Source organism: Mytilus californianus, unplaced genomic scaffold, assembly GCF_021869535.1.
Source record: "Mytilus californianus isolate M0D057914Y unplaced genomic scaffold, xbMytCali1.0.p SCAF_25, whole genome shotgun sequence".
NCBI lineage: Eukaryota > Metazoa > Mollusca > Bivalvia > Mytilida > Mytilidae > Mytilus > Mytilus californianus.
Window position 1 is genome coordinate 1939197 of NW_026262674.1, and position 16142 is coordinate 1955338.

The window sequence follows — 16142 nt, forward strand, 5'->3', positions numbered from 1 at the left end:
TTATGTGTCAAATATTTAATTACAATCCAAATTCAGACCTGTATTAAGCTTGAATAGTGTGGCCATTTTTGCCCCAACTGTTCAAGGTTGGACCTCTGTGGTCGTATCCAGCTGCGCTAGGCGAAGCAATTTATTTTACATTAAGAGATCTGTATCTGTAGCTGAGATGCCTCCCTTACAATGTTTTAGCTTACAATTTATCTTTTAGGTGATATGCTAATGAGAAGCTGTCATTTTATAATTACGGCCCTTTTCAGGCCCCCAACATCTTTCAAAAAGAGTGTATATTTGTTGTACTATAATGAAAATCAAAGCTTTGTTCCCTCAAGGATTTCTACAGTAAGACTTACTATACAAATCCTTGGTTCCCTGTCATGGCATTAAAAAGATCATTCTTCAATTCTTCCGTAAATATTTCAATTCATTTATTTACCCCCAATAAAGAAAAAAAAAACCAATTTGTTGGATAAACCAGAGACATAATACTATGTCTCTGGATAAACTGAATCCCTACTTGTTCATTTATGATTTTAACTTATTCCTATGTCACACAGTTTATGTTTATATATTTTATATTCTCTCTCTTAGATATAAGTCCTTTTTCACCAATTACTTTTTTCAAGATGCTTCATTTGGACCAAAAATCATTTTTCAAATTGAGTCATTTTACGGAATTTATTTTCGCCATTTTGCCTGTACATATTTATCGTACCTAATAATCCTTGGGAAAGTGTGGTCACCGGTACTGAACAAATAGTTTATGGGTAAATGGAACTTTTAGACCGCCAACGATGTATAAGACATTGACATGATAAAAGCTATGTGATTGAAAAGGATCATATTATAGCCAAAAGGGGCCTCGGTGGCCGAGTGGTCTAAGTAGTTACTACTGCAATCACTAGCCAGTCAACACTGAGGTTGTGAGTTCGAACCCCGCTCGTGCGGGTGCACTCGACTCCAATCTTAATTGACTAGGATTGTCAGTTTTCCTATCGAAGGTCGGTGGTTTTCTCCGGGCACTCCGGCTTCCTCCACCAATAAAAACTGGCCGCCAATAAATAGCCCAAAAGCGGTCTTAAAAGTGGCGTTAAAACACCAAAAATCAAATCAAATATTATAGCCAAATTCATCTAAGGTCAACTTTGCCAGAGGGAATTGGAACCATAGCTCCTTACTAATTTCTTAATTTAGGCATATCAACAGAAAAATTAACAAAGTTTGTAATAAAACATGTCAGTATTACCGAAGCACTGACTACTGAGTTGTTGATACCATTCCTGTACCAAGTCAGGAATATGACAGTTGTTGTCCATTCGTTTGATGTGTTTTATCATATAGGGACTTTCCGTTTTGAATTTTCCTCGGAGTTCAGTATTTTTGTGACTTTACCTTTTTACAACAAGGCGCGAACGTGTGGGGTGCGAACGTGTAGGGTGCGAATGTGTTTCAGGAGCGAACGGACCCAATACCGTACCAAAAGTCCACCAGCTGTTGTATAGACCATGTGCTACATGTAGTAAATGACAATAACACTAAGTCTATTAATTTTGTGCGTCCGAAGCGCTTTTGTTGGATTTACCCTCATGTGTAAATGCATTGTCAAATCTACATTTTGGCAAAGTATCAGAAAATTCTGTCTGAGGAAATATATAGTGATGATCCACCAACTTCGCCAATGTTAAACTGCTGGTCCAATCAAGAATGTAGGACAGAAAGTCACAGGACAAAGTCACTTTTCAGTTTTGAGATTTTTTTTCTTTGAATAAGAAAACACTTATTTAAAAGAAACAAACATTTTTGTATTTTTCTTGAACTATTATATATAAAGCAACTTAGTAATTAAAATTTATTTTATAAATTTCAATAAATAAATGAGAAAATTTCAAAAATGGCTTGTTACTTAAAAGGCTTTATGGTGCCAAGAAATATATCCTTTGCATGTTTAAAGTTTAAGAATTTATCAATTTATGAAGGCTAATGAACAATTTCCTAAGCTGTAAAATGAATATATGAAAAAAAAGAATATATTTGAAGATCTTTCTCTTATATATCCAATCAATTGTCAATAAATCATTTGTGACTTTTTGTCCTATCAAATTTGTGACTTTCTGTCCTGTGACTTTCTGTCCTGTGGCTTTCTGTCCTGTGACTTTCTGTCCTGTGACTCTCTGTCCGTTTACCTCCAATCAATGCCCGTTTAAAAAAGAGAAGTTAAGTCATTTTAACTGTGTATAACTAAGAGTACATTTGCGCAGTCGTTTACTTCATTTTTTGGCGCAAATTATTTTTACTTATTTTTTAAACTAGTGTTTAAACGTAGAATTTGCACTCAAAAAAAAACCGCATTTTTATCTGATAGATCAAGAAAACTACAAAAATGTTTTCTTATATTTAAAGAAAGATAACTCATTACTGAATTTTTACTTTTTGTCCTGCGACATTTTGTTTGTAACTTTTGTCCTCTTACTTTTTGTATGTGACTTTATGGCTGTGACGTTTTGTAGTGACTATTTGTCTGTAACTTTCTGTCCTACATTCATCTATGGTATGCAATACCATCCAGACCCTTATAAATCTAACTCGTTATTATCATGATTATCGGTAAAGTAAAATGAAATTCCCATATTTTCATACCTCTCACTCCAAATAATTTTCAATATTTAATTTGTTCACAACTACCTGCAAAATGCTTGAGTCCAAGAAAATTTGTGCGACGACTGATTATTATTTTGATGTAAGCCTTACAGGTAGCACGGTAGTATTTGCATTCCAGAATTTAGGTTGCTCTTTTGTGTACCCTACTTAAGTCAGTGTATCTGAACATTATGATTGGACAAAAAATACAGTATCAACTGAACATACTTTCCCAAACTGAGGGATGAATCAGGTGTAGAAAAATATGAAATAATTTTACATACAGATAAAAGTGAATTTTTGAGAATTTTTTTAAATTTTGTATTCACTGCACGATAAAAGACCTAAAAGCACTAGTGGCCTTAGGTTCTTAAAGATAGCAAAAAAAGTAAACGGTCATGATACATATTCAAATTCATTCCTGAATAGTAAAATGAAAGTACTTCAGTTAACTGTGAATGTAGAATTTTTAGCAGTGTTAGAAAGTGGTGAAAATTCTAAAAAGGCTATCATTATCCTTTATGGGCCAGGAAATACTACCGTGCCACCTTAAGGGGGATATACATGTTTACACTAAATCAATGAAGGATTCTTTTTTACCTATGCAATTTGTAAGTTTATCAATAAAAAGTTGATTAAGGGCAACTTTGATAAAAACAGCCCTTAAATTCCACCCCTGGGAGTAAAAATTGCTGATTCAGCAAATTTTGCCTGATCTGTGGGTAATAAAGTAAAAATTTACCTAGAAAGTAGAACTTCATTATTTTTATGTAACTTGCAATACATTTTTAATTATAAATGCTCGCTTTAACTTTTCGCAGTGTCTGACACATGTGCAACCACTGGAATTTGAGACGCGACATATTTTATTTGCCTGTACATCCTATTATTTTCACCGAAATAAATAAATTGCATAATTTCTTATTTTTTTCCACACAAGTACAGCTTTACTAGTTTTCTTTAGGTTTAATTTGTAGTTCTGTGGTAACATGACACCAGTATGAGCTTTTTTGGAACCAGCAAGTGGTTAAGGGGTCCTTACTTATTCATTTAGCCCTCATATTTGACTGAAATAGAGATAGCAATAGGGGTTTCTTTACACTGACAAGACATTTTTTTTGACAAAGAATGTAATTATGCTGTTTATCAGCCAGATTAAATAGTTTATTCATTTTCCATGCAAATGTCATTAATTGTTTTGATTTTCTGACAATGAAAAGCACAATAAAGGTAAAATGATTATGTAAGGGGACATAATTTAAGGCCAAGTAAATTTAATTAGTAGATTTTCATCCAAATTTTTGAAAAAAATGGGGTGGGTGGGAGGATTTTATTTTTTATTTTTTATTAGATATGAAACGCTCTTGTGACGTGTTCTTCATATATGCAAGTGTAATAATAAGGTTCTATCATGTATATACATGTATAACGAATCAAACATACAAAGAAATGCAAAAACCAAAATTTGAAACAGGATGTTATTAATGAAACGAAATTATCGACAGTTCCCGGTAACGAAAATGAACAAAAATCCGGAAATCGTAAATTTTTCAAAATAAAAAAAATTGGGGCGGAACGATTTCAGAGGGGCGGGCGGGGATGAAAATCTATCAATTAATTTTAATTGGCCCAACTTAATGCATACATAAGAAATAGACAAACAGTCAACTTAGAGATATATTCTAGTACATATATTGTCAAAAAGATTTTAGAATGATAGTTAACTGCCATCTAAAGGATCTTGTTGTGTTGCCTTCATAATCTGGAAATGCTTAAAGTAATGTAAGGCATGCTGTAAAATGTGGAATGGACTTTAATATCATTTTTCATGATTTGGTGCTTAAACTGTTTCTTTCAGTCAGATCAACTATAAATAGAGTTGGCAATCCAATAATTCCTCCTGAATCACCATGTTTGACTTCTGTGTTGATTTGAAACATGATATATTTGGATTTTGTTCACTCCTTAAGTAAAAATGGTAAGATGATAAAAAAATGAAAATCTGCCAGCTGGGGTAGGGGTGTAATCTTTCATTTTTTTTTGGTAAGAAATAAGTGCAGACTAGTATTCTTTATTGTAATATGTTACATAGTAAGAAGGCTATGCATCATAGGTGTCATGACTGATTTCAAGTTTGAAATGTCTTGGTTAAGGTAGCACGGTAGTATTTGCATTCCAGAATTTAGGTTGCTCTTTTGTGTACCTGTATCTGAACATTATGATTGGACAAACAATACAGTATCAACTGAACATACTTTCCCAAACTGAGGGATGAATCAGGTGTAGAAAAATATGAAATAATTTTACATACAGATAAATATGATTTTTTGAGAATTTTTTTTAATTTTGTATTCACTGCACGATAAAAGACCTAAAAGCACTAGTGGCCTTAGGTTCTTAAAGATAGCAAAAAAAGTAAACAGTCATGATACATATTCAAATTCATTTCTGAATAGTTAAATGAAAGTACTTCAGTTAACTGTGAATGTAGAATTTTTAGCAGTGTTAGAAAGTGGTGAAAATTCTAAAAAGGCTATCATTATCCCTTATGGGCCAGGAAATACTACCGTGCCACCTACACATTCCACCATATATACATAATTTTTAGCCCAATTGGGACTGAGCATGACAATGCATACACGCAACATAAACAACATAGAAATAATATGACTTTTGTATCACATAATTATCTAGACTCTCAAGCACTCAATTTTTATTCTGAAGGTTTTCCTTTCTTATTTCCAAAGTAGTTAAATTCCGCCGGTCCCCGGCTAATCCCCGATTGCTACATTAACCTCGATAGGATATAGACCGCTAGAGGGCGTAGAATTATTCTACTTAATCGGTATCATGATTGTGTTGAAATCTGAGGGTGTTGTTGGGTGAAATATTCTAACATATTTTTTCAATGTTATTAACATAGTTTGTATACAAACAAATTGGTTCAAGAGACACTATCTTCATTCATTAAGTTTACAATTTAAAAAGAAATGATTTTCATCATCTTATTATATACCAACATAAAATATACCCTATATTTTCTTTGTTTTTAAATATATCTACCAAATTCAATCGAAAGTGGGTGTTCACTTGTTCTGAATTATATTCGTGGTTCAATATATACAAGAATGTGAAAGACAGGGGGATCCAGGGTGTGTTCCAACCATATGATCCCATTCAAAAGCATTGATCGTAAAAAGGAGGGATTCCAACCCCGACCTGGAACCTCTGAACCCGCCACTGAAATATATGATTCACGTACTCCTGTCATTTCGCATTTTCTTTTTGAATGATTTTTATAAGAATAACATTTTTGTAGGAGTGGACTGAAAAGTGTGTGTGTGTGTGTGTGTTTGGGGTTTGGGGTTGAAAGTGACTTAACAATGAGATAAGCGAAAAACTTCTCCATATAGTCTTATAGTCTATAGAATTAAGTTATTTCATTTTCATTTCTACAGTCTTATTAATAAAAAAACCAGCATAATTTTGTCGTCTCTTTTTAAAGAGGGTTTGCCAACTTGAATTCCAGCTCCTACGTCGATTCTTGTTTATCTTTTCTTATAAATTATCCAGCTTCATGTCTAATTCCTTATAAAAGTATAGAATTCCAGGCTATACAGGAACAGTATTTTTTTTGGCTCAAAAGAAAGATAACTAAGTAACATTCAAACTCATAAGTCGAAAATAAACTGACAATGCCGTGGTTATAAAAGAAAAAGACAAACAACATCACACAAAATATACAAAACTAAAGACTTAGCAACACGAACCCCACCAAAAACTGGTGCTCCGGGTTTGCAGATTCTGTTGCTCCAGGTTTGCAGATTCTGTTGCTCCGGGTTTGCAGATTTTGTTCGATATCAAAAATTCAATTTAAAAAATGAAGGATTAACAAAACATATTGTAATGCATTTTTGATATCTACTTCAATTTGTCAGCAAACAAGCGTGGACACAGATCAGTGTGGATAGTAATAGATTGATTTGAGTTTTAGTACTTTGGGACTTTCATGCAGAATTTTGCGAGATATAATGTATGATATAAATAGTTATGTTATAAGGGTATTACCCCTTAGCTATATTTGATCCTTTTGTAGCAGAACTCATAGGTTTTTTCATTAATTGAATTTGTGGCCATAACTACATATTTAGTATGGTGCTCACTATCCTATTAGCATTTGTGCATGTTTTGGGAGGGGCGTAAAAGGGGGAGGGTATCTGCACGGAAGAACGCGAAATAAAATTGCCATTTCACGATGAACGAACAATTAAAAATTTCTTGCACGTTGATCTTTTTAACGATTTCACGAAACACGGTGAATAACGAACCTTTTTCACGGCTGCACGAGAAATAAAAATGGCAAAACACGTTGCACGAAAATAACCCTTTACTACCCTCTTTTGGTTTGAAAGTCTTTCTCATTGGGCTCTATGTTAAACTGTGAGTACTCTCAGATCTGTTCTTCGGGACTTTTATGTTTTTGTAAGAATTATTTTGTTGTTGTTTTTTTTTGTTTTATGTTTCGATTTGAGCCGTTTTCAACGGATTTTTTTAGTTTGTTCTTATGTTGTGCTGTAACATCACTGTCCCAGGTTATGGGTAGGGTTGGTGCGCCAGAAGACATGTTTATCACCACCACATTCAGTATGTGCCGTTCCAAGTCAAGAGCTTGAAATTTAGTAGTAACGTTGTCATTTGCTGTATATAATATTTGTTTTTCGTTTATTGTTGTGTACATAAGCCAGGCCTTTAGTTTTCTCGTTTGTTTATTGTTTTGTACATAAACCAGACCTTTTGTTTTCTCGTTTGCCATTTCGGACCATTGTATAGCTTGTACGGTATAGGTTTTTGCTCATTGTTGAATGCCATACGCTGAAATATAGTAGCTTACCTTCTGCGTCATTTGCTCTCTAGTGGAGAGTTGTCTCATCGGCAATCATATCACATCTTTAAAATGTTACTTTATTGTACAAATGTTTCCATTTCTTTTTGTACGTCATTAAGTTGATAAGTTTTTCTATTGGGTTAAAACATCGTGTTCAAAAGACTGGTGAGTTTACAGTTTTGAGGGATAACTTGTTTGGTTGTTTTTTTTTTTTAGCCAAAATATATTTACTTTAACCTTGTCCAAAAATGTGCAATATTCATAGTCTACAAATTTTTTTTCAGTAAGGCGAAGGACATACTTGATATGGTTGGGTATTTATGTAGTAACATGTGTTTAAATCGAATCTTACATTCATCATTCGATTGTCGCAACGCCACTTGAGTAGTACTTTTTATGTAATAGTTCATTTTGAGTTTCTCTCCGTATTCTGTGTTAAAGTCATGAGGAAAAATTCTCAAATTTGCATAACACGTTTTTAAACGGGAACACAAAAAGCTGTGACATTGCAAGTTAGAACTTCGATTGAAAAAAAAAAACATTTTAAAATTGCTTTCATTGGTGAAATTAGACATACTTCGTTTTCAAGATGAAGGTTCATGTGTTCTAATTGACTTCGACGATTATGAATAAACGGCGATGTTCAGTTAATATCAATGAGGCAACAGAAAATATGATATTCAGCAATATATAAGACAATTGACAAAACCATTTGTCAATGGCACGACATCTGTACAACATCAAGATTGAAATAAAAGATGAATATGTCCATTCCCCCGCTCGTAAAGATATTTCAAATTCAGCATTTTTTTCAATTTATAAAGGGATATAACTCGCGAATGGTGTAAGTGACGCAACCAAATACGAACTTGATCTGTGTTTGGAAATATTAATATTGTGTATAAGATTCGTGTAATTTGGTTGATGCAGACTATCTATCTGATGAGTTAATATCAAAAAGAAGATGTGGTATGATTGCCAATAAGCCTTTTTCAACTGATTTTTATAGTTTGTTCTTATGTTGGCGCTGTTACATCACTGTCCCAGGTTAGGGGAGGATTGAGCGCTTACAAACATGTTTAACCCCGCCACATTTTTTATGTGCCGGTCCAAAATCAGGAGCCTGTAGATCAGTGGTTGTCGTTGGTTCATGTCTGTCATATTTGTTTTCGTTAATTATTCTGTTATACATTAGGCCGTTATTTTTTCTCAATTAAAATTTTTCATATTTTTCATGTTGGGGCCTTTATAGCCGACCATACGGTATGGGTTTTTCTCATTGTTGAGGGTCTTACGGTTGCCTATAATTGCTAACATCTGCTTCATTTGAACTATAGCGGATAGTTGTCTCATTGTAAATCATACCACGTCTCCTTATTTATATACAGTTAGAGAACGGAAACAAATTTCAGAACGTCCGAACCTCCAAAAATTAGTTTCCGTTCTCTAACTGTATATAAATAAGGAGATGAGTTATGATTCACAATGAGACGGACAAAGATAAAACTTATCAGGGTGTGCATAAAAATGTTATTTCACAATTGTTTACTTTATTATTTTGCGTTTATGTCTCATGTACTTCTCTCTATAGTACTAGCAAAAACTAATAAGAACGCTTAACAGATAAGAAGTTTAAATTAACTTTATTTAACTAAGTTTATAAATTAACAGCACACTTATATAGTGTTTATTTCAGTAGAACTGTTCAGTAAACAGGATTTACACATTTATATCGACATCCTTGTTTGCAACATTTTTTCTTCCCACGACAAGATGAATCATTTTTACAGCTTCGTCGGACATAACACCTTGACTTTGGGTATCTGTCTCTTGGACATTTGTCTGGTGTTGGCTTATTTTCTACAAAGTAAAACACATTGATGATATAAGACATTCATACAACATAATGCACGTGTTGTCGTGCGTACTATACGGTATGGGCTTTACTCATTGTTGAAGGCCGTACGATGACCTATAGTTGTTTATTTCTTTGTCATTTTGTCTCTTGTGAAGAGTTGTCTCATTGGCAATCATACCACTTTTTCTTTTTTTTTATATTTAACATACCACTGCTGATATTTAAAAGTATCGGAACAATAAGTAATTGTCTTATATATCCAAAAATATCATACATGTTTTGACTCATCACTGTTGAACTGATGACTATATTTGAAGTCATTCTGTTCACTAGTTTTGAATAAATATGTGACGAAATACTTGACAATAGATGTAAGAAGATGTGGTATGAATGCAAATGAGACAACTCTCCATCCAAGTCACAATTTGTAAAAGTAAATCATTATAGGTCAAATTACGGTCTTCAACACAGAGCCTTGGCTCAGACCGAACAGCAAGCTATAAAGGACCGCCAAAATGACTGGTGTAAAACCAACAGGAAAACCAACGGTCTAATCAATATAAAAACGAGAAACACTTCAACAAACGACAACCACTGAACTATATATGTACTTCGGCGCTCAGATGACTTGACAAATATATTTGCACTTGACCGCTAAGAATACTTGACCATTATAAATTATCTATATTTGAGGAGTATGTTCTATTCATAGCAACCGCGGTTCTTTTTCAGATGTGGATTGGAATCATAGATATAATGATAAAAAATCATAATATATCAGGCTTATAATTTTGTACGCTAGACGTGCGTTTCGTCTACAAAAGACTCATCATTGAAGCTTGAATAAAAAAAGTTCCTGATAATAAATGAAAACAACATGCAATTAATCATTTTCATGCGTCCGATGCTCTTTTCTGGATATACCATTATCAGGAACGCTAAAAGCCGAATACTAATATAACATACCCTAATGGTTTTGCTACGTGTAATGTTAATTCATTGCCAAGATAGAGATTTTGTAAACAGTTTACGATGTACCATACAGGCAATCTAATGAAACCATCTCGCGTAAAAAATAGTTAAAAGTTAAAAAAATATATGATTACCGTCAGGACAGCAAGCAAAGTATTCATCAGCAGGTCCGCCTAGGCAACTGTATCCAGCTGGACACTCGTTGGAGCCGACAACCATTCCACAGGAAAGTGTTGGATGAGGATCGCCAAATTTACAGGCTATAAATAGACAAAATATAAATATTATTGATAACCCTGTTTAGTAGATCACCAAATTTACAGGCTATACATTTACAAAATTTAAATATCATTGATAACCCTGTTTAGTGGATAACTGAATTTACAGGCTATTAATATACATAATATAAAAATATCATTGATAGCCCTGTTGAGTATGTATGTAAGTTAGTACTGGTAGATTCCGCCGTTAGTCAGAACAACCCTCGATCGATAGCTGTGAGGGTACAGTGTAATCCGTGTACACTGCCTATCGGAATTATTGGAGACGTGTCCCTAACGTATTTATAATATTTACATGGACAATTCCCACCATAACACACTGAGTTCTAGGTCACCGGGAAGTACGCTCAGTGCTCACTAGTCTGCCAACACTAAAGACGTGTGGTTGTGGCGAGTTGTGTTCGACTCTGATTTTAACTGACATTGATTGACGGTCGGTGGTTCTCTGTCCTGGTAATCCAGCCTCCGTCGCCAATAAAACATGGTACATGTAGCAATAATATAACCAATGGCATATTTTGGTATTGTTATTGATTCACTCATAGGGTCTTTGCATCGGAAATAAACACATTTAGGGAGCTACAATTTGATTTTTATGGGGGGGGGGGGGGGGGGCTAGGATGAAAAATTTTGTCTTGCCTTTTTTTTTAGTTGTAATCTCTGTCCTGCCTTTTTATTTTTCATTTTATTGGGTCCTGCCTTTTCTTTTATTAGTTATCCTGACTTTTGTTTACATAAATTGTCATCCTGCCTCCTTTTTGGCCAAGTTGCTCATCCTGCCTTTTTTTTACTCAAAACTCCTGTCCTGCCTTTTTTTCCAAATTTCATCCTAGACACCCCCCCCCCCCCCCCCAAAAAAAAAATCAAATGGTAGCTCCCTTATTCTAAAACCAGTTGTTGGCATGATACGGGTTATGTTCTTCTCATATATTTTATGATGGTCTGATACTAAACCCCTAACGGGAGGGATTGTGCTTGATTTTCATATGATGAAGACATAATTTTTCAATCAGTTTAATTGAGGTCTGGAGCTGGCATGTCAGTAACTGCTAGTAGTCCTTTCTTAATTTATGTATCATTGTCATTTTACTTAGTTTCTTTTGTTACCTATTCTGACATCGGACTCGGACTTCTTTTAAACTGAGTTTTACTGTGCGTACTGCTGTGTGTATCTTTATCCTACATTGGCTAGAGGTATAGGGGGAGGGTTGAGATCTCACAAAATATGTTTAACCCCGCCGCATTTTTGCGCGTGTCCCAAGTCAGGAGCATCTGGCCTTTGTTAGTCTTGTATGTTTTTTAATTTAAGTTCAGTTATATGTTTTGGAGTTTAGTATGACGTCCATTTTCACTGAACTAGTACACATTTTCATTTAGGGGCCAGCTGAGGCCTACCTCCGGCTGCGGGATTTTCTCGCTGCGTTGAAGACCCATTGGTGGCCTTCGGCTGTTATCTGATCTTTGGTCGGGTTGTTGTCCCTTTGACATATTCCCCATTTCTATTTTCAATTTTAAGATTGCTCAAAGTACCATAAACACAAACCAACTAAAACGACAATAGACAATTGAGAACAAGAGTGTACAAACTTGAATAAGACTGAAGTGTCTTCTGTAGACCCCGTATCTGGCACAATAAGTTCCCTTCAGACATCTTTTGGCAATGTTTCCTCTAGTTTAATTTAAAATATCATATTTTATAATTTTAAGCGGAGAGTTCTGGATGAAAACGTGTAAAAAGAAATAGCTCTTCGGATGGAGCGTAATTGGTATTTTTGATCTTATTATATAATGCTTATTGGACAACAATGTATTCATGAGATTGTCCCAAGTCAGGAGATGTGATTCAGTGGTTAACGTTTGTTACTGTTTATCTTATTTGTTTTTCTTTGATTATACCCCACGGAACAGAATTTCCCGAAATTTTGTAGATAATAAGAAAAATTTATGTAGATGTCCATATCGACAGGAAATAATTATTCATTTTTTCTAGGAGTTATGCCCCTTTGAGAATAGATTTGGACCTTAATACACTACTGCAACAGTTTGTGATCGCAACTGTCTGAAATCACACAACAGAACTTCACGAAACTTTGAAGATACTTAGAACATACTATGAAGATGTGCATATATAGTTGACTTTGGTAGCAGTTATTTATGAGTCTTTGAACTTGCGTCTGGTTATATTTTGTTTGACAATGTGGGGGCATGGAGTATGTGAGCGTACTCACAAATATTCTTTAATTGTTTTGTTCATCAGGCCATTATTTTCTCGTTTGAATTGGTTTACATTTGTCATTTCTGGACCTTTGATATCTTACTATGCGGTATGAGTTTTCCTCATGGTTGAAGATCGCACGGTGAACTATAGTTGATAACTTCTATGTCATTTGGTATCTGGTGGAGAGTTATCTCATTGGTAATCACATGTTCTTATTTTTATATCTATGGAAACCTTGATTAAAATTAAGTCACTTACGGATTTTACAGCAGACTGAATTTGTACAGTAGGTTCCCAATGGGCACGGTTTACTGTCAAATGGTCCATGTCTACATGTGCCTTGAGGCGTTCCTTTTTCACATGCTATAAGAATGTAAATGTGCAATAGAGGAATTTTGAGTTGATCTAAATTTTACAATACAATATAATACAATAGAAGTCATATATTTGTTTTTAGGAAAACGAATTTCAGTTTTAATGCTTCTGGTTTCATTAGAGGAAAGTATTAAATAATATTCTTTTGTTGATAATTTCTAATCCTTTCTTTAAACAGAAATATAAACAAAATGTGTTACTAATTAACTAGACCTATTTCGTTATTCCAAATGAGGATTGCAACATCCCTTCTGTCCATCACTGCCAGGACTTTTTGAATTGCGACTTATTCTTCATTACAATTAATTCGAAAATGGGCGGTTGTACGAAGATTCAATGACATCAATTTATTTGAAAAAAGTAAACAGCCATGTGGCAGGTGCATTAGACTCCAATCGTAATTGACTAGGATTGTCAGTTTTCGTAACGATGGTCGGTGGTTCCAGCCAGGCACTCCGCCTTCTGCCACAAATAAAAACCGACCGCCACGAAAAAGCAAAATTGTGCTTAAAGTGGTGTGAAACACCAATCAATCAATCAATCATTTTTTTTCGATTCAGAATGTGTAGAAGGATATAAAATGCATTACAAATAGACAATACTAACATACAACTGTACAAATAGCCAATAACCCAGTGTGTGATGTAACTTTTATTAACTATAGCTGTTATACGGGAAAAAAAGATAAATAAGGCAGCTACCCAACACTTATGGTAAACTTCTTATTTTATCTCAATAACACCCCTTTCCAGACAAAAACAAGTGAATCTGTGAGCTACAGCTCACTGATGATACCCCGCCCTCTAAAAGTATAAGGTAAACAGGAAGTTGTTGAGTGATGAATCTGAAAAACGCATCACACAGAATAGCTGACTGATATAAACCCTGAAACCAAATTTCAGAAATCTTTGTAATTTAGTTCCTGAGAAAGATGCGACGACAAATATTTATGGGACGGACGGGCGGACTGACAATAAACCAGTATACTTCTTTTTTCGCGGAGGTATATTAAAGCTCATGCACTATATTTCTGAACTAACTCACCAGGTAGACATTGACATGTCTGACATCCATTGACGTCATGTTTATAACCGTATGGACATGGTCGGCTGCATTTTATTTGAGGACATACTGAAAAAAATAATAGATAAAATATATACATTCTAGATCCATTAGATATTAACGAATACTAGTGTACAAAACATATCTACCAGTTTCAGAGTTTGCTCGAATAATCAGGTACACTGCCGAAAGTTTTTTTAAAGCCAAAAGTACCAAACAATGGAGAGCAGGAAACCAAACAATATCTGAACAGAACGAAAAAATCAACTAAGAAAAGATACCACTACATGCACTAGGCACTGCAACATAAAGTTCAAGTTATGTTTATGGACTAAAAAATAACTATCAAACTGTGTCATAATAAAGATTACCGGTAATAACTTTTCTGCACCAGATGAGCATTTCGACAATAAATGTCTCTTTATCAAAGATCGGGGTCATTGAAAATCCAAAACTTATAAAAACGTCAATAGCTGACAAAATAAAAAAAGGACAAAAAGACACTATCTATTTAACTTCATTTGTATTAATGAATAATTGGTTGATAGTTTTTTTTAGACAACGTAGATATCAAAATAAGAAGATGTGGTATGATTACCAATAAAACAAATCGTTACCAAATACCAATTGCCATAACAGTTAAAAACAATAGGTCACAATACCGCCGTCAGCAATGAGCAAATCCATACCGCATAGTAAGACATAAACGGTCTGGAAGTGACAAATGTAAATCTATTCAAACGGGAAAACTAACGACCTAACTAAGAAAAAAGGAAATTAACAAAAATACCGATCTCCGAGGAAAATTCTTAACGAAAAGTCCCTTATCAAATGGCAAAATCAAAAGCCCAAACATATCTTTCAAGGATAGATAACAACTGTCATATTTCAGACATGGTACAGGTATTTTCTTACGTAATAAATGGTGGATTTAACCATGTTTTATAGCTAGCTTAACCTCTCACTGCCTTTATTTGTATGAAAGTCGCTTAAAATTCCATTACATCGTCAGGGATGTGTGAACAAAACAAACAAGACATAAAAGTTAAAATGAAAAAAAACAGGGTACAGCATTCAACATTGTGTTACTAGTATAATCTTAATCACTATAAAAACAAACAAATATGCCAACGAAGAAAAACAAAATGGCATATAGACAAAGCACATAAGCAAAAAGGAAAGACAAGAATACAAAAAATTAATACCATAGTACAATAACACAATGACGGGAAGTAAAAATACCGAGCCACGTCAAATGGATATTACAAAAATAGCCTACACAGTAAAGGTAATATTCTAAAGCAATTTTTATGTAACAATATTTTTCATTGGCTAAAAGTTACCGTCAAATCCACAGTCGACCAGTCGTAACTAAGGAGGGACCCGCCATTTTGAATTCATGGATCAACAAATGTTAGATTATTACAATATTATCGAAAATAAAACAACACCTACCTCAAAATCGCCGTTTTGATGTGATTTTATCCAAATTTGAATCGTAGAAGCAACGAAATAACCTTCAGTTTGTAAGTTTTCATTTGTATGACGTCATGTTTAACCATGACGTCTTTGCGCCAAAATCATTCATGAAGTGTCGCGGAATTTTATTAAATTTCAAATTTATGCATTTTTTCAAGCTTTAACGTATTATTTCTTTTTGTAATGCATTAGAATCGGAATAACAGTACTGTACTGCTACGCGTCGCCAATAAAACTGCATTTGCGACCGTCAAATCGCCAATTGACGGTGGCAACTCTTCAACTACAGTACAGTTATTCCTTAAATTTACGTTAAGAACATACCATAAGGACAGCATACTCCAGCGCTATCATGTGGTGGTGAGTTGCATTGATATT

At 34.2% G+C, this 16142-nt stretch overlaps 1 protein-coding gene across 1 annotated transcript in view; it reads right to left on the reverse strand.

Annotated features, from left to right (window-relative positions):
* Window positions 1–9143: 9143 nt before the first annotated feature.
* LOC127732525 (cysteine-rich motor neuron 1 protein-like) overlaps window positions 9144–16142 on the reverse strand; it is a 319989-nt gene continuing 312990 nt past the window's right edge. The window contains exons 32-35 of the mRNA XM_052241553.1: window positions 14268–14354; window positions 13107–13211; window positions 10484–10609; window positions 9144–9379 (exon numbers count right to left, since the gene is read on the reverse strand). Of these exons, the coding sequence (XP_052097513.1) occupies window positions 9225–9379; window positions 10484–10609; window positions 13107–13211; window positions 14268–14354 (473 nt within the window). The 3' untranslated portion in view covers window positions 9144–9224. The remainder of the gene's footprint in view (window positions 9380–10483; window positions 10610–13106; window positions 13212–14267; window positions 14355–16142) is intronic.